The 21,963-nt window shown below is 34.8% G+C and overlaps 1 protein-coding gene and 1 non-coding gene across 4 annotated transcripts in view; both read left to right on the top strand.

The window, feature by feature from the left end:
- CCAR1 (cell division cycle and apoptosis regulator 1) overlaps window positions 1-21,963 on the top strand; it is a 46,318-nt gene that overhangs the window by 5,337 nt on the left and 19,018 nt on the right. For all 3 annotated transcript variants that reach the window (XM_040242220.1, XM_040242221.1, XM_040242222.1), the window contains exons 3-15: window positions 6,915-7,087; window positions 7,487-7,531; window positions 9,509-9,541; window positions 11,771-11,964; window positions 12,897-13,011; window positions 13,114-13,306; window positions 15,051-15,180; window positions 15,445-15,606; window positions 18,038-18,263; window positions 18,846-18,959; window positions 19,492-19,658; window positions 20,396-20,606; window positions 21,425-21,508. In XM_040242220.1, coding sequence (XP_040098154.1) covers window positions 6,915-7,087; window positions 7,487-7,531; window positions 9,509-9,541; window positions 11,771-11,964; window positions 12,897-13,011; window positions 13,114-13,306; window positions 15,051-15,180; window positions 15,445-15,606; window positions 18,038-18,263; window positions 18,846-18,959; window positions 19,492-19,658; window positions 20,396-20,606; window positions 21,425-21,508 — 1,847 coding nt within the window. The remainder of the gene's footprint in view (window positions 1-6,914; window positions 7,088-7,486; window positions 7,532-9,508; window positions 9,542-11,770; window positions 11,965-12,896; window positions 13,012-13,113; window positions 13,307-15,050; window positions 15,181-15,444; window positions 15,607-18,037; window positions 18,264-18,845; window positions 18,960-19,491; window positions 19,659-20,395; window positions 20,607-21,424; window positions 21,509-21,963) is intronic.
- LOC120865546 lies at window positions 19,295-19,359 on the top strand. Its single transcript, XR_005721453.1, has one exon. It is a non-coding gene; the product is annotated as a small nucleolar RNA SNORD98 (small nucleolar RNA).

The raw sequence follows: 21,963 nt of genomic DNA, 5'->3' as shown, positions 1-21,963 counted from the left end.
AAAAGTGATGAAGTTTATCAAGAGAAAGTCACAGAAGAGTCTATTGTTAGGTTCATTGCTTCTTCCATTATTCTGTTCTTTTCAGTTCAGTTCAGTCGTTCAGTCGTGTCGGACTCTTTGCGACCCCATGAACCACAGCACGCCAGGCCTCCCTGTCCATCAGCAACTCACGGAATCCACCCAGACCCATGTCCATTGAGTCGGTGATGACATCCAACCATCTCATCCTGTGTTGTCCCTTCTCCTCTTGCCCTCAATCTTTCCCAGCATCAGGGTCTTTCAAGTGAGTCAGCTCTTCGCATCAGGTGGCCAAAGTATTGGAGTTTTTAGCTTCAACCTTAGTCCTTCCAATGAACACCCAGGACTGATGTCCTTTAGGATGGACTGGTTGGATATCCTTGCAGTCCAAGGGACTCTCAAGAGTCTTCTCCAATACCACAGTTCAAAAGCATCAATTCTTCGATGCTCAGCTTTCTTTATAGTCCAACTCTCACATCCATACATGACCACTGGAAAAACCATAGCGTTGACTAGACGGATTCATCCTCAAAACTGTCTTCAAGAACTTTAGACTACAGCTCAAACTCTTGAGATGATATTTAGGGTCTGTATTTCCAGCCGCCTTTCTAAATTTCCTATACTGAAATACTTGTTTTTTAATATTTACTCTTGTCTTTAAAATTTACCCTATTTTTCCATTTCATAGATGAAGTGCTGTGTTATATATTCAGTGACAGTTATAACTGGGACCAGAGCTTTCAGGTTTGAAAGTTAAACAGTTTCTGTTGTGTAAAGGGACATTGAGAGGGATAGCTGGTAAGTCACTGATTGAATCTTTAAATATCCTTTAGCTAAATTATAGTGATATAGGAGTATCTTGAGCTTCCCTGGTGGCTCATACGGTAAGGTGTCTGCCTGCAGTGCAGGAGACCTGAGTTCAATCCCTGGATTGGGAAGATCCCCTGGAGAAGGAAATGGCAACCCACTCCAGTACTCTTGCCTGGAAAATTCCATGGACTGAGGAGCCTGGTAAACTATTTGACTCAAAGTATTTGCATGGTATATGTATATAATTGCAACAGTATTAAGATGTTTTGGGGGATTTAGCCAATTCCAGGACATATTTTCTCACCCATTTCTTTTACCATTTGTAAGGTGATGACATTCTGGCTATAGACAAAGAAATGAACTAGTTCAGGAGTTAAAGTCATGGTGATTATGTGATGCTCTAACAAGTGAAGCTAATACACTTGTTTTAAATGTGACTGTACTTAAACACATTTTTTTATACAAACTATTTATTTATGCTGTGCCACACAGCTTGTGGGATGTTTGTTCCCCAACCTGGAATTGAACCCATGCATTGGAATCATGAGTCTTGACTACTGGACCCCCAGGAAGTCCCCTAATACAAATTTTATTAAGATCACACTCCATTTAAAGTTACTTCAAAATACTGACTTTATTTCTTGTCCTGTAGTGTTATCTTACACCCAGTAGTTGCATCTCCCACTCCCGGACCCTGTCTTGCCCCTCCCTCCCTCTCCTCAGAACTAGATACTAGTCTCTGTATCTGTGACTCTGCTTTTTTGTTACATTCACTAGTTTGTTTTAGTTTTTAGATTCCACATGTATGTGATATACAGCATTTTTTCTTCTGCCTTTTTTTCCACTTGGCATAATACCTTTCAAGTCCATCCATATTGCTGAAGTGGCAAGATTTTGGTTTTTTTTATGGCTAAGTAATATTCTGTTGTGTATATATGTGTACCACACATCTTTATCCATTCATCTGTTAATAAACACTTAGGATGTTGTCATAAATATGACCTCATTTTTTCTTCCTTTTTAATCTGGCCCATTGGTTGTCTTAAAATCCCCATCTCTTGAGTCAGGAGCTCACATTGTTAAATTGCAAGATTAATGGTCTTTTTCAAACAAATAATGGCTGATGTGCTATGTATACTTACATTAGTTATCTCTTGATAGAGTTGGATATATCCAACTCATTTGGTAGAAATAGAAGATTGCAGGAATTCCCTGGCTGTCCAGTGGTTAGAACTCAGTGATTTCAGTCCCTGGTTTGATCCCTGGCTGGGGACCTAAGATTCTACAAGCCAGCATGCCTTCTCCGCACCCCCTGAAAAAAAGGGAAGATTGCTGCTGGTGTGAGCTAGCCCTTTTTAAACACTGCTAATGCTATGTAATAGGAAATTGTCTCTAAAACATTGTTCTAAGAGTAAAAAAAAATGTACATAAAATGTTACACTCATTAGTATGTTTTTTTCCCTTGTCTCTGAGCATGACTTGTGCTCTCATCCAGTGAGTATTTTTATTAACATACTGTAAGCTACACACCAGTGAGTACTCCATCCTTCTATCCTAAATTGAGTGGGCAACTCATATTTATACATTAGTGACTTTCCTTGAACTATTTGTTTTATGATCTGGGAAATAATTTTGGTCTCTTACAGCTGAAAATGTTTTGGAAGTGACTTTGAAAGTTAGAGTACTAACTTTGGGTAATAGAAAACTCACTGAAAGAAACGGAGTTGAAAACTAAATTTCAAAGTCATTCAAGGATGGAAGAAATCATGTGACATTACAGACAGTGTCTTTAACTTCCTGAGGGTTGTTCTGTGATGATGGATATATTCTGTGTCTTCGTTATGTAACATAGTGGCCACTAACCACATGTAGCTGTTGAGCCCTTGCTCCTTGAAATGTGGTTAATGTTACTGAGAGACTGAATTTCTCATTTTGTTTAATTTTCCCTAATTTAAATTGAAATAGACATGTATGGCTGGTGGCTGCTTATTGAAAATGTGATTAGTATAGAAGATTACAACATTTAGAATATGTTATATTTAAAATACTATTTTATGTCTCACGTTTTTAAATATGCTTATGGCTTATTTATAACTGGAAGTTTGTACCTTTCACTGTCTTAATTTCTTATTCTTAATGCCTTCTAATTCTTAAAAGATAATGAAGGGGAAAAAAGTTAATGAATATTTCCAGTTACTTGCGTACGTTATAGGCTTAGAATAGAGTCTCAAAAGCAACAGCAATACATCGACCAATGAGTATCTGCATGGAGACATCAAAAAGGTTTTTGATTTCTGTGAGGATCACTTCTTAGAAAGGATGTTGAGTTGAAGATGGCATTTAGCAGACTTGTTCACTTGATTTAAAATTTGGGTTTATATTGTTTTAGTAAATCCACAAGTTATAAGGAGAATCTTCCATGTCTTCTCCCACATTTCTTTTTCTCTCTATAAGGTGTAAGATCGCTTTTGAACATACATTGATATATGGTAATTTCAAAGGATAAAGCATTGCTTGACCAGTGCCTTAAATAATTTTGCAGAAGGTGAAAGAAAATGAAGTTCTTGGATCAGTTTGAAGTTTTGTTTCTTTAATGCAGTTTATTAAAGGTTTTTTGGGTTTTTTTGGCCTAAGGTTACTTCTAAGTTATTTTTTAAATTGACGTGTAGTTAATGTACAGTGTTGTGTTTGTTTCAGATGTATAGCAAAGTGATTGTTTATGTATATTCATATATGAAGTTTTGAACTTTACTATTTCAGAAGGGTGACTCATCTTAGTAAAGATAGGTATAAAGATAATGAGAATTTTTAAATTTGTGAGTTTGATAAGATGAAGGGACAGCAAACAGGACAGGTTTCTCTTACGTGTTTTAATGGTGTGTTCCCTGGTATTCAGTATATGATAACTACTGGTATGTCATAAAATGAATACTTCAGTCGTATGAAACTGTTTTACATTAAAAAAAATAATATATTTTACATTTGTCCTTGTTATTAACCTATGGTAACCTCTGGTCCCATCACTTCCTGGGAAATAGATGGGGAAACAGTGGAAACAGTGTCAGACTTTATTTTTGGGGCTCCAAAATCACTGCAGATGGTGACTGCAGCCATGAAATTAAAAGACGCTTACTCCTTGGAAGAAAAGTTATGACCATCCTAGATAGTATATTCAAAAACAGAGACATTACTTTGCCGACTAAGGTCCGTCTAGTCAAGGCTATGGTTTTTCCTGTGGTCATGTATGGATGTGAGAGTTAGACTATGAAGAAGGCTGAGCACCAAAGAATTGATGCTTTTGAACTGTGGTGTTGGAGAAGACTCTTGAGAGTCCCTTGGACGGCAAGGAGATCCAACCAGTCCATTCTGAAGGAGATCAGCCTTGGGATTTCTTTGGAAGGAATGATGTTAAAGCTGAAACTCCAGTACTTTGGCCACCTCATGCGAAGAGTTGACTCATTGGAAAAGAGTCTGATGCTGGGAGGGATTGGGAGCAGGAGGAGAAGGGGACGACAGAGGATGAGATGGCTGAGATGGCATCACAGACTCGATGGATGTGAGTCTGAGTGAACTCCGGGAGTTGGTGATGGACAGGGAGGCCTGGCATGTTGCAATTCATGGGGTCGCAAAGAGTCGGACACGACTGAGTGACTGAACTGAACTGAACTGAACCTGTGGTGATTTAGGGCTTATTTCATAGGTCGGTGCAAGTATTGATACATGGTTATAAGTGTATCTGTTTCAGATGTGTCACAAGACCTTCAACAGTCATATTGAATCAGGTACAGATAAATGAACAGACTGTTCCAATGTGGATAATTGGAAAAAATATCTCCAACTGATAAGTGTTAGGCCACTTACGGATTCAGAGATTCATGCCTTTGTTCTTTGCAAGCTATAGAATTATCATGCAGAATACTGATTTTACTCAGTTCAGAAGAGTAGAGAATGCTGTATACAAATATTCAAGGATAGCTTCTTAGATCTAGCTACAAAAAAGAGGAGCATTAATAAATTTTAATGAAATGTACTTTATTGAGCTTAAAATCTCAAATGATTTTTGAAAGAGCTATATTATATAGACATATAAAAGCCACAACCTATGCACAATGATTTCACAACGTTTGAATTAAGTATCTAGTAGTGTGCAGCAACTACTAGAATGTAAATTTCCTTCCCATTAATTTCTCCTCGCATTTGAGCCTTTCGGTACCTGTCAGTCTGCATTGTAGTTTCTAATTCCTCACATTGACTGTCAACAGTGGAAAAGAGATTCCGGATATCAGCTGTCAGCCCACCTACTTAATGCTGGGCTACTTAATATGTTGTCAGAGTCTAGAACACCTAGAAAAGCTGTAGAAAAAAGAGCTGTTTGTGAGATACTGGCTGTGAGCCCTTTTACTGTGACGGCTATTGATACTTTCCAGTGTTCTGGAAATTGGTACTAGCAGAGTGAAACACCAGATCAGAGGTCAGAGCTCACGTAGGGGAAGGAGATGCAGGCATGATTTGAATCACAAGAGGTTAGTTTTGTCAAATGCAGAACATTGAATTTAATTTTTAATTTTTCCTTTGTTCTTTACCTGTCTTGTGTTTACGTGAAAATTTTGCTTTTGTTATCTTAGAGAAGTGGTTCTTAAGCTTGTTGGGGTTTCTTACCCTTTTGAAAAACTGATGAAAACTTTAAACTTTCTTATCTGTAATTTTATGTACAGTTCCAGAAGTTAACAGGATCTACCGGTTAGAACCTGTGCTGTAGTTTTGTACGTTTTTTTCCATTCTCAGTGCAGTTAACCTCATTTTGAATTTGCATTGGTGTTAAGACATTCCCCACTTCTCTTTAATTTTGTTGGTCTTGGTTTCTCCTTTTTACCCATCTGTGGCATCTGACTTATCTTAAAAACAAAGAGAATAAAATATTAATGTTGTAAGGGTTTAGGATTGTGTATTCAGGACATCCAGTAGGTTTTTTTCCCCCACCTTAGAATCTTTTTTTTCCCCTTCATTCTTTTTTAATTTTTAAAAATCATGTTTTATCAGGGAGTAATGTGTAATTTATATGAATTCAAAACATGATTTCTGGGATTTGCTTGTTTTTGCCTCACTTTGTTCGTTTGCTTTATTTTTAAGTAGAATTAATCTGGACTCTTAAACAAGATTGATGATGAACTTCACACTTCGAAAGATTCTCTGGTAGATTCTAGACTAGGTGCTTTGGTTAATTCATAAATGGTCTCTATTCTGTTCCTGTTCCTATTGTTCTTTCTGTACGGTTATTAACTAATAGCTGTTGAGCAGCAGTTTTTTTCAGGTTACTCTAAGATACAAGCAAGATGCTTTGGAAAAGAAAGTGTTGCATGAGCAAATACTGTTTTATGGTGACCTCTTTTGAGATTCACAGTGCTTAGTGGCATATTAAATGTTCTGAGGATTCTTGCAGTAAAAATACATACTTAATTTGCTGTTGCGCTAACTTTTAAAACCTTGGACCCCTTTTTTACAAACTTAATGTCCTGAGGAGCTAGTCATCATTCTAGGAGATACAGTTTTGGGAAGGGCAGTGCTAGACTGCAGTTTAGCTTTGTATTTAAACTGTTCCTATCATCTGTTTGCTAGTTTTATAGTTTTTTAATACAGAGTTGAAGTACAAGAAATACATCCTTGATAGTAGGATGTTTTAATGGTGGATCACTTCCAGCAATACTATCCTTAATGTTTGATTCTAATCTGCTTGAAGGTAAAACAATACATTCTAGATGAGTAAAATAATATATTTTTTGCTCTTTTTGAAAATATTTCTTGAGGGTACTTTAGCCTCTTGGTCTAGTTAAGGCTGGTTGGGTTCATTCTGTAGTTTAATTTTATAGATTAAGCTTTTCTTGTATTTATCATGACTTGAACAAATATTTAAAGCCATTGGAATCTGAGGTGAGGCATTACTGAAGTTTTTCTTTAGTTTTTTTTTTCCTTCACTAAGTAGTGGCAGACTGTAATGCACAACTAAGCACTTACTGAAAATTCCTGGAAAGGATTCAAATAATCTTGATTTTTTTTTTTCTTTCCCCCCTTTTTTAATCTCATTTTAGCTGCATTGGGTGTTCAGCAGCCATCTCTCCTTGGAGCATCTCCTACCATTTATACACAGCAAACTGCCTTGGCAGCAGCAGGCCTTACTACACAAACCCCAGCAAACTATCAGTTAACTCAAACTGCAGCATTGCAGCAACAAGCCGCAGCTGCAGCAGCTGCATTGCAACAGGTGAATGTTTAGGTTTTAAAATGTGACTTAGAAAACTTCAAATCTGAGTAGCCAAGGGTAGGTACCTGTACATTTTAAGGAATGAGTAATTGTGGAGTTGCATTATGCTTATTTTTTTCTGATGATAAGAATTATTTATGCCCAGGACATAACAGAAGTGTAGCTGCAGAGTCAAAATTCTAAAGTCCTTATATCTTAGTTATTTGAATAAAATTTTATTCTTGACGAATCCGAATGTATAAATAATCACTATTTTATTTTAGGTGAAGTGTAGCTGTTTAGAAAATTCCTTTTTAGTGTAATGCTTATTACGTATTTGAATGTATGTGTGTATATTGCTTTTTGAGAATGACTAAAACTAATATCCTTTTTTTTTTCTTTAAAAAATCTTTTTTCCAGCAATATTCACAACCTCAGCAGGCCTTGTATAGTGTGCAGCAACAGGTTAGTTTATATTTTCCATGTTAAAAACTGATTTTAAAAAAGTCATTTTTCTGACTAAACTTAATATAGATTTTGGTTCCCCTCAGTAACCTTAACTAACGTGTGATTTGAATTCTTTTGGAGTGGAAGAAATGTGGTAGGTATAAAGAAATGTCTCCAAGGGAGAGGAAGGTAGGAGAGAGGTCCTGAAAACTCAAATCCTAAACCAGCAGCCAGTCTTTGTCACATGTTTTTATGAAAACATGTAGAAGATAATCTGGAAAGGATCACTCTAAATGAATCTTTGGCCCAATACTCTTGTTTGAAACCTTCAGGCCTTCTGTCCCATACTAGACTACATGTCAAAATGAAAAGCTCCTTTTTCCCATTTAAAGCCTAAACCCTAGACAGACCATTGACTTTCAGCCTTTATTTGTTTAAAGCAATGGAGCCCTACATTTTTTCCCCCTAATCAAATTGTGTATTGAAATCCAGTATGTAAAATATAAAAATAGTGTTAAAAATGGGAGGAAGCCTCCCGTTGTAGTTTCCCTATTCCCAGAGCACAGTTGAACAGTTTGAAAGCTCCTTACTTGGACTAATAAGTTTCTTTGGCTCCTTTTCCCCAAGCTCATACTCTAATCATCATCTTCAAGGGTTATTATGTCTGTGATGGTAAGAAAAACAGAACCCAAGGAGAAACATAGCAAGCAAAGTAGAAAGTCTACCTTTAGACTTACTTTAGTACTGTTAGGAAATACATTATCAAAGCCTATGTGTTGTTTTGAGCCACATCAAAATGGCAATACTCAAATGTTTTTGCCCTAAAAACTGCCATTACTCATCCATTCTTAACTTTCAGAAAAAGAAATTTGATAGATTTAACGTTTATACTGTTTTGAGTTAAAATGTCATATGGATTGTTGTATCCTAGCTTTTTAAGTCTAGTAAGGATTTATTGGGAAGTTTATTAGTCACAGTGAGTAAAAAGTCATGAACAGAAGAACTGAGATCTTCAGATTCTACCACTGGGCTTCAAACACTAGTTAGAAGCTAATAAACGTTAATGATGTCCCAAGAGAAATCTTACTTAAGCCCAAATCTTACCCTGCTCAGGATATCTGCAACTCAGAAATGATGCCCATACCTTCCTCAGACTGCTTACCTATCCAGTAGGAAAAAAAACCTTTTCCTCAAAGTTATTAAGCATCATCAGGAGATGCCTGCTCTTCTAGCTATATACTCTTTAGTACTGTTGGGGCACTAGAGCATGATAAGACACCTCCAGGCTGGGCAGCTTATTAAGAATGTTGAAAGATGACAGGGAGAAGGAGCACCAAGGATAAGTATTTCTTTGGAGACCCTCCTGATAGTGAATAAAAAACACAGTGCTGAGACTTCATAAAGTTACTTCTCTTCCACAGAAGAAATATTTAACATTTCTCCCTTCCCACCAATTCCTTTTGCTTTCTGATAATGTTATACTTTGTTATTGCCATGAAAACTATGTCAGAATATGTGGTCCTTTATCTTTGGCAAATCTGACTGTGAAGAAGTGCTTCTCATTTTATGGTGTTTTATATATATATATTAACTAGACATCTAGCCAGTAATATTTTTGATATAGATAGCACACTGATGATATTGAATCATTTCTGTAGCATGGTAATCAATGTGGGGCAGAACAGGAGGTTTTCCCCACTAGGGACTTGTGGGTTTTTTTCTGGGTGTTATTCCTATGAAATAGCAAAAATAATCCCTTGATCCTTATTGAATGAGTTAGTTATATTTAAGGTCTTCTGCAGTTGTTACAGATACTTGTAGGAAACCTTACCCTAATGACTTCTGTTACTTTTTTTATCTGTTTCTTAGTTATAAATAAAGCTATCATTTAATAGAAATTTTTCCTTTTGTAAAGCATCTGTGAAGCAGCAATTCCAATTGATCCTTATCTTTTTTTCTTTCCTGTTTTTGTTTGGTTTTTTGTTTTATTTTTAGTTACAGCAACCTCAGCAGACCCTTTTAACACAGGTTAGTTTGGCATTACTTTATTTCTTTTGAATATCTGAATGCAGAGTAGAGTAGTGGGTTTTCCTTCAGCATTTAAAAATGAATATTTGTTGGACTCACAGAATAGTTTAGCAATATAATGTTGAATAAAGCATTGTTTTGCTTTTTCTTTTATGCTGTTTGATTGCTGATCCTACTGTGATCTAGTTTGAATAAATATGAGGCCTTATTTTAAACTTAATACTGATTTTTTGGCTTTTACATTTTCTTTGTAGCTTAAATTTTTAGGGATTTTTTTTGAATATATTATATCTTTTCATTTTACTTTATTATAGAAAAGTTATTGTAATGCATTATCAACTTAAATTTTTAGCAGCATTAAAAATTTTGTGAACTTTTGATATATAATGCTACTTTAGGCTTTGTGGACCACTTACAGTCTATGTTGCATATTTTTTTTCTTTTTATATTTTTCTTTAAAAGTGCAAAAACCAGGAATTCCCTTTGTCCAGTGATTAGGACTCCATGCTTTCACTGTTGAGAGCTCAGGTTTTGATCTGTGTTTGAGAAACTATAATCCTATAAACTGCATGGCACAGTTTTGAAAGAAATAAAAAATTTAAAAACCATCTTTGGCTAGTAAGTTGTATAAAAATCATAAGACTTCCCTGGTGGTCCAATGGTTAAGCTGAGCTTCTACTTCAGAGGTTACGAGTTTGATTCCTGGTCTGGGAACTAAGATCCCACATGCCCTGCAGTGTGGTCAAAAAAAGGAAAACACAACTAAAATTGATTAACACATATGTCCTATTTTTGGTTTTCAGTAGTAGGATTTCCAGACTAAATAGAAAAGGTATAAAAGTTAGCTTCTTAGAATGCTGTGCTTACTTGCTCAGTTGTGTCTGACTTTTTGTGACCCCAGGGACTGTAGCCCACCAGTCTCCTCTGTCCGTGTGGATTCTCTAGGCAAGAATACTGGAGTAGATTGCGATACCCTTCTCCGGGGAATCTTCCCAACCCAGGGATCGAACCCAGGTCTCCAGCATTGCAGGTGGATTTTTTTACCGTTTGAGCCACCAAGGAAGCCTTTTCTTAGAATAGCATTTCCCAAAGTGTACCCATATTTCCTTTTCCTTGTATATAATTCTTTAGAAGTGCAAAAACCAGGAATTCTCTTTGTCCAGTGGTTAGGACTCTCTGCTTTCACTGTTGAGAGCTCAGGTTTTGATCCTTGTTTGAAGAACTATACAGTCCCACAAACTGCATGGCACAGTTTCGAAAGAAAAAGAACTCTTAGGATGTTAAAGAAATGTCATGAGAATTTTGTGGTTGTAGTTTTAAGAGATGCTGAGTTCCTTTACTAATTATAGAACGGGACTCACCTTTTATTTTTTTCAATTGTAGAACGTGGAGACTTGCTTTATTGGGAAAGTGTAAAACGAATTATGCAATTTGAGTCGAATCATGATTATTCCTTTCTTTTTAATGCTTTTATTTTTGTTTATATACAGAAATTTCAATAATATGTTGTTATTCATGCTTGATTATGCCAGAAAAGACCAATGAAACTGTTACCTTTTCCCTCAAGTTTTATTGAGTTCTAATTGACATAGGACATTGTATTAGTGTAAGGTGTACAGCATGATTTAATACCATTATATATGTATAGTGGGATGATCTTCACAATCAGTTAACATGTGTCACCTCACAGAAGGGAATTTTTCTTTTTCTTGTGATGAGAACTTTCAAAATCTACTCTCTTAACAAGTTTCAAATGTATGATACAGTATTGTTAACCATAGTTACGGTTCGTTTGCCGCAGCAGACTCGCCTCTGGCAGCTACCAATCTGAGTTCTTTGGTTTTTCTAGATTCCGTGTATAAAAGTGAGATCATACATAATCGTATTTCTGTCTCTGCCTCATTTCACTTATCTAGGACTTTCCTGAGTCTTTGTTATACTATTATGGATTTTGAATTTCTAAGAGAGGGCTAGAATATGCAGTGCTTTTTAAAACTCATTACACTATGGTGGCTTTTTTCCCTTGAAACATCCCTGTAAAAGCATTCATCTGAGGGAACTTAGTCATGAAATTGATTAAAAAAAATTTTTTTTTCAGACTTGAGTTGCATCTTCAAGGTGTACCTATGTATTAAATTGTTTTTAGAATTTTGAGTTAGTTTTAAGTAGTCAGTTTTTCTAGACTACTTGTAATCCTTACCTTAATTTGATGTTGATTTTGTTTTATAGCCAGCTGTTGGACTGCCTACAAGCCTTAGCTTGTCAACTCCTCAACCTGCAGCTCAGATAACTGTATCATATCCAACACCAAGGTCCAGTCAGCAACAAACACAACCTCAGAAACAGCGTGTTTTTACAGGGGCAGTCACAAAACTACACGATACATTTGGATTTGTGGATGAAGATGTATTCTTTCAGCTTAGGTAAACTTAACTAGTTGTTGGCAGATGGCTGCTTGTATTTAGCATTAAGTATTTTGATAAGACACCTACTTAACTGTGGCATGGAATTGTGGTTTAGCTGTAATTTTCTGCTTTAATAATTCAACCTGTGCCTGTGACGTTTTTTGATGGAGAATGTGGTGAAAGAGATCTTTTGATTATTGAACACTCTAGTCATTGTGAATTCTTCATAAAAGTTCTATAGGGGTGAGTTTACATTTCTAGCTATTAATGAACAGACTTACAGTAAGGTTTAAGATTAAAATAGTCATATACTTTTTAAAATTTAATCTTCTGTTTGACCTAATGATAATATATATGTAAAATGTTTTAGCTTCCCTGGTGGCTCAGACGGTAAAGCGTCTGCCTGCAATGCAGGAGACCCAGGTTCATCCCTGGGTTGGGAAGGTCCCCTGGAGAAGAAAATGGCAACCCACTCCAATATTCTTGCCTAGAAAATCCCATTGGATGGAGGAGCCTTGTGGGCTACATTCCATGGGGTCGCAAAGAGTCAGACATGACTGACTGACTTCACTTTCACGTCACTTAGTTGAAAAAATAATAGGATTAAATGATTGATAAACTAATGGATTTGAAATAGTATTTTGTTCATGTAGTGTGGTTACAGGAAATATGTATTTCATTTGCTATTTCAAATGTATTTCTAATTAACTTCCTTAGAAGTACTTTGAAATATTAAGTTTAATTACCATGTAAGATTTTTCTGTTTAAGTGGGTCTCCTGTTTTCTTTATTTTTCTGCTTAAGTCTCAGAGGTGTATCTACTTTTTAAAAGAGATTTTCAGGCTTCCTATTTCTGGTGTACTTTACAGTGTTTAGTATTAACATATAAATCTTTTTTGGAAGAATTTCTTCTAATTTAGTGTTTGTATTTAACTTAATTTTTTTTTTCAGTGCTGTCAAAGGGAAAACCCCCCAAGTGGGTGACAGAGTATTGGTTGAAGCTACATATAATCCCAATATGCCTTTTAAATGGAATGCACAAAGAATTCAAACACTACCAAATCAGGTATATAAAATAGTATTAGGTATTATAAAAACTCGGTGATTGAGTCTTCCAATTTACAAAGACTTTTCTCTGTTTTTTAAAATGTTATTTCTTTTTGTTAAGAATCAATCCCAAACTCAACCTTTACTGAAGACTCCTCCTGCTGTACTTCAGCCAATTGCACCACAGACAACATTTGGTGTTCAGGCTCAGCCCCAGCCCCAGTCACTGCTGCAGGCACAGATTTCAGCAGCTTCTATTACACCACTGTTGCAGACTCAGCCTCAGCCCTTATTACAGCAGCCACAGCAGAAAGGTATTACAGACAAAAACATAGCTGTTCAGTTATTAAAATAACGAGGGTATGCTATTAATTACAGAAAAAAGCAGAGACTAGCAGAATACCTAAAAAGAAAGTTAAATATCTTTTGTAGAGAATTTCTACTTGTATAGTGATAGTCTTAACTTTTGCAGAAGTCTACTTAATTGGTATTTTTTTTAATGTAATTGTGGCATTTTCTGTTTTATCGTAAATTGGCACAAACATAACATTTATAAAACTGATTGCAGTTAAATATTATTAAATAAACACCCATGTAATCATTACTTGGGTAAAAAAGTACATTATTAGTTAACTCCTTTTCTTTTTTAACAGTTTTACTCTAAGTATATATGGTCATAATATACTTCAGCCTTGCCTGTTGTTGAATTTTACAGGTGATTCTGTCTATATAATCTTTTTTATAAGAATTTTGTTGATTATCTTTTAAAGTTTTTCATACTTACTTGTTTCATGTGGCTCTAATTTCTTTGTTTTCATTATTGCATAATGTTCCATTGTATGAATATTATACAGTTTATGTTTTTCTTTGGTAAATGTACTGTTTCTAGTTTTTGTTTTCTGAAAACACTGCAATGAATGTTCATGACGTAGGCATTTTGACATTTCACCCATTTACGTAAGTGTGCCCTTCCTTAAAAAGAAATCTTTTCTGTTATTACCACAATGTATTGTCACTTCTAAGAAAAAGTGTTTAAATTCTTTATATTTAGACACCCCCAGTTGTCCCCAGATACCTTTTAAAAAGGTTGTTTTTTTTGTTTCCTGAATGAAAAGGCAGTTAAGTTTCGTGTGTTGTATCTGGTTATGTTACTTTGGGCTTCCCAGGTGGCTCAGTAATTAAAGAATCCTCCTGCAATGCAGGAGACAGCAGGTTCGATCCCTGAATCGGAAAGATTCCCTATAGAAGGAAATGGCAACCCACTCCAGTATTCTTGCCTGGAAAATCCCATGGATAAAGGAGCCTGGCAGGCTATAATCCGTGGAGTTGCAAAAGAGTAACTAAACAGTAGCAACAACAGTGTTTCTTTAGTCTTTTTATTCCAAAATAGTTTTCCATTTTTTCTTTCTTCCTTTATAGCATTGACTTTTTAAAAAATGGTCTAGTTGACTTGCAAATTCTTTTATAATGTTATATTCTGGATTGTGTGGATTCCTTGTATTTTCACCTTGTTCCTCTTTCTGCCATATAAACTATAAAGTAAAAGTTAAGTCTAAAGGCATTTGGCACATTTTAGGTGATGTTTTCTCATTCTTACTGCAACATACTAGAAGGCACATGTTGTCAGATTCTTCCAGTATTATAGGTGGTAGATTACTTGGTCAAAGTGATGGTCGTAGATCTCTTTTTATAAAGGTTTTTCTCTGTCGAAAATGTCTGGATGATACTCTGGTGCAGCTAGCATGTCTTGTGTAGCCAACAACAAGGGTTTGTTGTTTTTTAATGTCTTTGGTTTAATATCTGTAGGTGAGAGATTGGCACATTGTAGCCCTAGGATTTGGTCTGTGGCCTGGTTTTGTGTGGTCCCTAAGCTAAAAATGGTTTTTACACTTCTAAATGATAGTTTAAAAATATACAAATACGCAAATCATCCCTGGCATTTACCACTTATGGGTCACAAAACCTAAAAGCCAAAGTTTTCTATATAAAATTTAACCGAGTGATGTTTTTAAACTTCATTTAAATAAGTTAAAATATATTTTCCTGTATCTTTTAAAGCTGGTTTATTGCAGCCTCCTGTCCGTATAGTTTCACAGCCACAACCAGCACGAAGGTTAGATCCACCATCCAGATTTTCAGGAAGAAATGACAGAGGGGATCAAGTACCCAACAGAAAAGATGACCGAAGGTATGTTTTTAGAAGGATACTTTTGATAGTGGTGATGATTGTACAGTGTGAATGAATGCACTTAATGCCACTGAACTGTAAACCTCAAAATGATGAAAATAGATTATTATATTGTGTGTATTTTACCGCAGTGTTCAAGAAGTTATTTAAAAATGTACACCGTGAAATGTTGTTTCTATATGTGCTTATACATATTAAATTTACTTCATTAAAGAACTCTTTGATAATGCTAGAAAAAGTAATTTTAGAAAAATTTGCTTTAAGTCGTGAAAGAGAAAGAGAAAGACGTAGATCCAGAGAAAGATCTCCTCAGAGAAAACGTTCCCGAGAGAGATCTCCTCGGAGAGAGAGAGAACGGTCACCTCGGAGAGTCCGACGTGTTGTCCCACGTTACACAGTTCAGTTTTCAAAGTTTTCTTTAGATTGGTAAGTTCTTTTTTTCCCCATTGTTTTCTTAAATTACTAATTTTTGTACTTTTTGTAATTTGGGGGAACGTGTTACATTTAGAGAATTACTTTTTTTACAATTTTGATTTCATAACATTTAGTTCTTAGTTATATAAGAGTAGAAAGGCAATTTGAATTAGCATTTATGTTCTTTGCAAGATTGCCTTATTTTCATACACTCATTACAGATACTAGCTATTGAAAAAGGCAGCCCCTCTGTAATGATGTTGTTCCTTAAAAGTAAAATTATTTAAGATTCTAGTTTATTGATGACTTTATTAAGGCCATGCATAGTTCATTGTGTATGATGAAGTAATGATACAGTAGTGACCAGATAGTTCAAGTTGTCTGTGGCTGTGCACTATAATAGAAACATATGTATGTACTTAACAGACATATAACATATACACATATGTGTGTATACATATTATATATTTTAGTTTTTGAAATCAGAAGTAACTGGAAAGTTGGCAAGAGTTTTTGACCTTCACTTGTGAAATGGAAATTATATTAACTATGAGAACTAATTGTGAGGTTGTGTTGATTTCATTTAAGTAAAGCACTTAATCCATTGTATGGCAGTTATAGATAGTGATGGTCGGGATGTGGTGGCCAACTAGGTAATAGGTGCAAAATTGTAATTCATAAAGAGGCAAATTGATAAATGACTAATCTACTCTAAAGGAAAGGAAGAATCCTCTAAAAGCCTTGGAACTGGTAGTTGTGTATAAGATAAATTAACAGGTGGTAAAAGCAAATTTACAGTAAAAGAAGAAAAATGAATCAGTGAAAGTGTTTAAAACTGTTTGACACAGGAACAAATAACTATGTAGTTGAGTGTCTTGAGAGGGTATTGCTCCATTCGACAAAGTATTCATAATACTGACCTACAAAAATTAAAATTTCTACTTATTTAGTTTTATATTTGAGTAAACCAGTGTAGTGTTTAAGCTACTCCATGCCCCCCAAAATCTTGCTTGATGACTTTGCTTAGTTGTTAGGTAGTTGTTGTTCATTTACTCTTGCATGTGGTAAAATCACTAACGGTTCTTAATTTCTTGTTACTCCTGTTTACTTGTATATTTAAAAAATATCTGTCTACATATTTCAGAGGAATTCATTTGAAACAAAACCACATTTCCAGATATTAACTAGACCAGCTCTGCTTTTAAACTCATCTGTTCCTAGTTTCAATTGCTATTCTGGGAGGAATTTATACTTAGGATGTAATTTGAGCAGCTGTCTTTATCCTTCCAAGTTAAATCTTCACAGTATCACTTTATCACTTTGAAGTAAATTCCCAGATATCAGAGAAACACATTACAAATAAAAGTTATTTTAGTTTCCATATTTCTTCTCATCGGTAGTTGTGGAAATCAAGATTTTCTTGTAGTAGTGTGATTATAATAGGGGATATATGCCAAGAAATGGTGATGTTTCATTCATTTATAGATTCTATTCCTGTGGGATAAAACATGACTTCAGAAATTCTAGTGATGGAAAACTAAAACTATTACATTTTTTGTTTGTAATACTTCTAACAACACTCAACCACATTTTTGATATTTTGACAGCAAAATTTTATCCAAATATGTCAACAACTATAATTCTATATTTTAGGTTTCAAATGAAAAAACATCCCTGTAGATATATAGAACTCATATTTTGTACTTTTTGTTTTTTAAAAGGACAGTGTAGTTAATCTTTTTATCTTACACACTTTTGGTATTTTCTACTTTTCATTATGTTTTTAACATATCTCTCAGCCTTTTTACTAGATTGATTTACTTTTGAGTGTCTCTCCTTTAAATGTTCTGTTTCTTAGGAAAAAGGAAATCATCCTTTAAAAATAAATTCAGTATGTCACATTTAAAAGACAAGAAACTTATCTTCTCTTTACATAATAAATCAGGTATGGATCTTAATCATTAAATAGAGAGGTATAGAGATGTGAAGAAATAAAGGTTTTATTTTTTTCTACACTGTATAAGCCTGATGGAGGAGCTGTCATACTCATTGGTACTATTCTTATCCCTTCTTTATATTCATTCTGTATGAACCATAATTTTCTCAAAAATACAGCTTCAACTGAAGCAGAATTGATTTTGTTCAGATCTTCTCTGGAACTTGGTTTGAAGTTATTTCAAAGGGTCTTCTCTAAGTGAATTTTAAGCTATACACAAATAATAAAGAAGGTAACTCATAGGTGCTATTTATTCAAAACTGTAAATAAATACGACATTTTCATATGCTTCTATGTAAATGTAAAGCTCGTTAATAGTTGACTATTCATTTTCAGCTGGCTTTTAACTGTGTCAAATTATATATATAATAGCTCTAGAATTGAGTGAATCTTTGCATAATCTTTGGTGTTAAGGCACTTTATTCACTACTTATGTCTGTTTTTCAGTCCTAGTTGTGACATGATGGAACTAAGGCGCCGTTATCAGAATTTATATATACCTAGTGACTTTTTTGATGCTCAGTTTACATGGGTCGATGCTTTCCCTTTGTCAAGACCATTTCAGCTGGGAAATTACTGCAATTTCTATGTAATGCACAGAGAAGTAGAGTCCTTAGAAAAAAATATGGCCATTCTTGATCCACCAGATGCTGATCATTTATACAGTGCAAAGGTTTGTATTCTGTGATACACAGCTAAAATTTCTGAGCAGTTATTTGTATTAAGAGTGTATGTGAAGTTAATCTTCAGAAAGTTTTTGATGTTTTAAGACCTAAAAGCCTGTGATTTCTTCTTGTCTGCGTGATTCTGTTTGGTTGTTAAAGTAATTTAACCTCTTTTTTGCCTTAATTCTTGAGCTGTAAAACTGTGATATTGCATCAACATTTTGAACCTTATAAAACGTGAAGATGAAGTTCATTTTACTGAGCTTTTTGAAATGTTCTAAGGCTTCTGATAGATCCAGATAAAATGTTCTATTGGGTAAATGCACCATATTTTAGTCTTCAGGATAACATTGAGTATGTTGCTTATGGTCAGTAGTTTTCTGCTATTTGATAAACATAGATCAAAATGCCTTTTCTTCCAAAGTTAAAACTAAATTATAAGGTATTCAATACCATTTCTGCTGTAGCATTTTCCATTTTTACAAAAAAAAAACTTCAGATATATGTTATGGAAGGATAATTAGTAGTGCTTCTCATTTTTTTACATTACTTTAGACTTTTGACAGGATTGAATTATTTGACTATAATAGGTAATGCTGATGGCTAGCCCTAGTATGGAAGATTTGTATCATAAGTCATGTGCTCTTGCTGAAGACCCACAAGAACTTCGAGATGGATTTCAGCATCCTGCTAGACTCGTTAAGGTAAACTGAAAGATTTATTTTAACTTTAGGTGTATATTTACTTTGCTTAGTTCTGTCCATATATAAAATTTAAAAATACTATTTAAATTTTGTTAATTTGTTTTATAGCTTATTTTAATATAGTTATAGCAGTCAATGATGTAGGTGTTTTTCTCATTGCAGATTATGGCTGTATCTTATTTATATGTCGCTAGTTCAGCTGTCGTTTTGATGCTATATATTTGAAGCATAATAAAATCTTAGTGGATTTAGTGTATCTGGATGCCCTTAAAGTGTGAATTATAGCTTGTTTCCTTTAAAAGAACTTTTTATCTGAGGAAATATTTTAGAAGGATGAGTTATGATGTGTAAATCCTATTCCATTGCTGAAATGCAGTGTGGAACACGATGAACTGAACTCTTCCTTGACTGACAGATACCAGAGGTAGTAAAAAATGATATTGGAAAGGTTTGTTCCTTTCCTTTTCAAGTATTTAATTTGTAATTTGACAGGTTACATAATACATGTAAATGATTCTTTGTTTTAAATTAGTTTTTAGTGGGCATGAAAGGCAAGGATGAAGCCATGGCCATTGGAGGCCATTGGTCTCCTTCGTTGGATGGACCAGACCCAGAAAAAGACCCCTTTGTGTTGATTAAGACTGCTATTCGTTGTTGTAAGGCTCTGACAGGCATTGATCTAAGTGTATGCACACAATGGTAAGTACTAATTCATTTCTTGATTAGAAATGTTTTTCTAATAGTTTATGTAGATGTTCTTGTCCATCAGCCTTCTCCCACCCCCACCCCCCGTATTTTAGCAATCTTGATCATGCAGATAATCTCAAAGGAAAATGCTCATTTGTAGCAAAAGTTTATTTGGTGCCAAAAAATGTTTTGGGGAAAAGGATTAAGAACTAATCAAAATAAACTGAAAATATTAATGTTTTGTTACGCTGTACTTGGAAGTTGGATGTATGTTGAAAATATTTTTCATTTCATGCATAGCTGGAGAAGATCGTCAAGAGAGAACTTCATTTCATTATAATTCTTTTGTTATAAAATGATGTAGTTGCTGATTATTTTTGTTCAGCCATATTTTCTCTTGAGGCTTATTTGTCTTGTGTATTTTAGTGTATTTCTTGTGATTTAATTGAGAACATTCTTTTTTTAGCACATGAAATCTGAACAGCTATCCAGCTTCTTCAGGTATTCCCTAAAATATGGGTAGCTCTGTAATCAAACTTGACAATGCCTTGGGGAACATATTCTTTTAACCATAAAATATTGTACAAATGTACCAAAAGAGGAACTATGGCTTCTATAATTTTTTTTTCTTTAGACCAACCTCAAGTTCTTGCAGCAAAGTTTCTTTACTTGATGTGCTACAAGTGAACTAGGGTCTTTAAAATGTATTTTAGAATTTTTTTTCCAACATGCTTCTTCCCTTGCAACAGGTACCGTTTTGCAGAGATTCGCTACCATCGCCCTGAGGAGACCCACAAGGGGCGTACAGTTCCAGCTCATGTGGAGACAGTGGTTTTATTTTTCCCGGATGTTTGGCATTGCCTTCCCACCCGCTCAGAGTGGGAAACCCTCTCCCGAGGATACAAGCAGCAGCTGGTCGAGAAGCTTCAGGGTGAACGCAAGGAGGCTGATGGAGAACAGGCACTGAACGCTAATCCCTTTTTCTATTTCCGCTTCTCACAGGCACAGGAACACAGGCACAAATGCACACCACACACTACATAACAAACACACATGGAGGAACATAACTGGTAACAGCGACTGGTAATCCAGCTTTCAGCAGTATAGTTGTATGTTCTTTTCTCTTAAAAAAAATTTGTCTATTATGCTAACTTTAAGAGTGCTGAGACCTCAAAGGAAAATAAGTTGTGCTTAAATTGCACAGAATTTTGTTTTTATCATAGGTCTAGTTGCTGGAATCTGGGACCAGTTGTTGAGCAAGATTCAGTATTAAGCCATTTTAAACATTTTGCCATTTTCTAAAATTTAAAAAATTTTCTCTTTCACGGTCATCATTTCTAGTCATGGATATTTGAAATTGGACAACCACAAGTCTGAGAGATTTGAAATTTCAGGCTATGTGGCGGCATCTTTGGTACATTTGAAAGGTCTGACTAAATCAGTCTTAACCTTGGGTGGTTTGAAAATTGGGGCAAGATCACACACTGTGTGGTTAGTGGAGAACCGGCAGTGTTTGTGCATCCCTGATATCCTTTGTGTTGTAATTTATCACCCTTTTGTGTTTCACAGATCTGGCTTTGATTGGCTGATGAGTGTCTTTGTGATCAGTTAAAAGTGGTAGAATGTATGTACGTGGACTTGCCTAAATAATAACTTTAGGAGAAGACAATCTGAAACATTTGTGACCTTGCACAGATCAGCAACAGACTTTTAAAAATAAATTAACCTTTATTTTAAGGTTTCAGAATAGTAATTCTATTCTTAACTTTGTATATCAGGATGAAGAAGAGAAGGATGATGGTGAAGCTAAAGAAATTTCCACTCCTACCCATTGGTCTAAACTTGACCCAAAGACAATGAAGGTAACATTGAAAGTAATGATATTTAATTAGAAATCTATGAACAGGAATAGAGGATATTGTAGACAATAGTTTTTCAGATATAAGTCATTAAAAATGAAGTTCCGCTGGTTATATATAAAATTCTATGTTGTGTTTGTGTGTGCAAAAATTAAATAGTTCAGCCAATATCTGGTGAATGTAATATGCATATGTGTATGGTGTGAGCAATACTGTTTTCTGATTTGGAAACTGACCAAGAGTTGGAATTTCTGCACTTAATTTACTTAAATTCCAGGAGAAGGAATGAAACGTAGAAAAAGATTATCCAGTTTTTAAATGAATTTTAAAGTAAAACATGGATTCATAATACATCTGAACTAGGAGGAAGGTAATATAAGACCCTGTTTTGAAAATCTTTGATTAATACTTAAGTAATTTTTCTTTGCTTCCCAAGGTCTTTGGACCTGTTATCTTTT

The sequence above is a fragment of the Oryx dammah genome, unplaced genomic scaffold (assembly GCF_014754425.2).
Source record: "Oryx dammah isolate SB20612 unplaced genomic scaffold, SCBI_Odam_1.1 HiC_scaffold_6, whole genome shotgun sequence".
Lineage (NCBI taxonomy): Eukaryota > Metazoa > Chordata > Mammalia > Artiodactyla > Bovidae > Oryx > Oryx dammah.
This window is presented reverse-complemented; position numbering and strand designations above follow the sequence as displayed.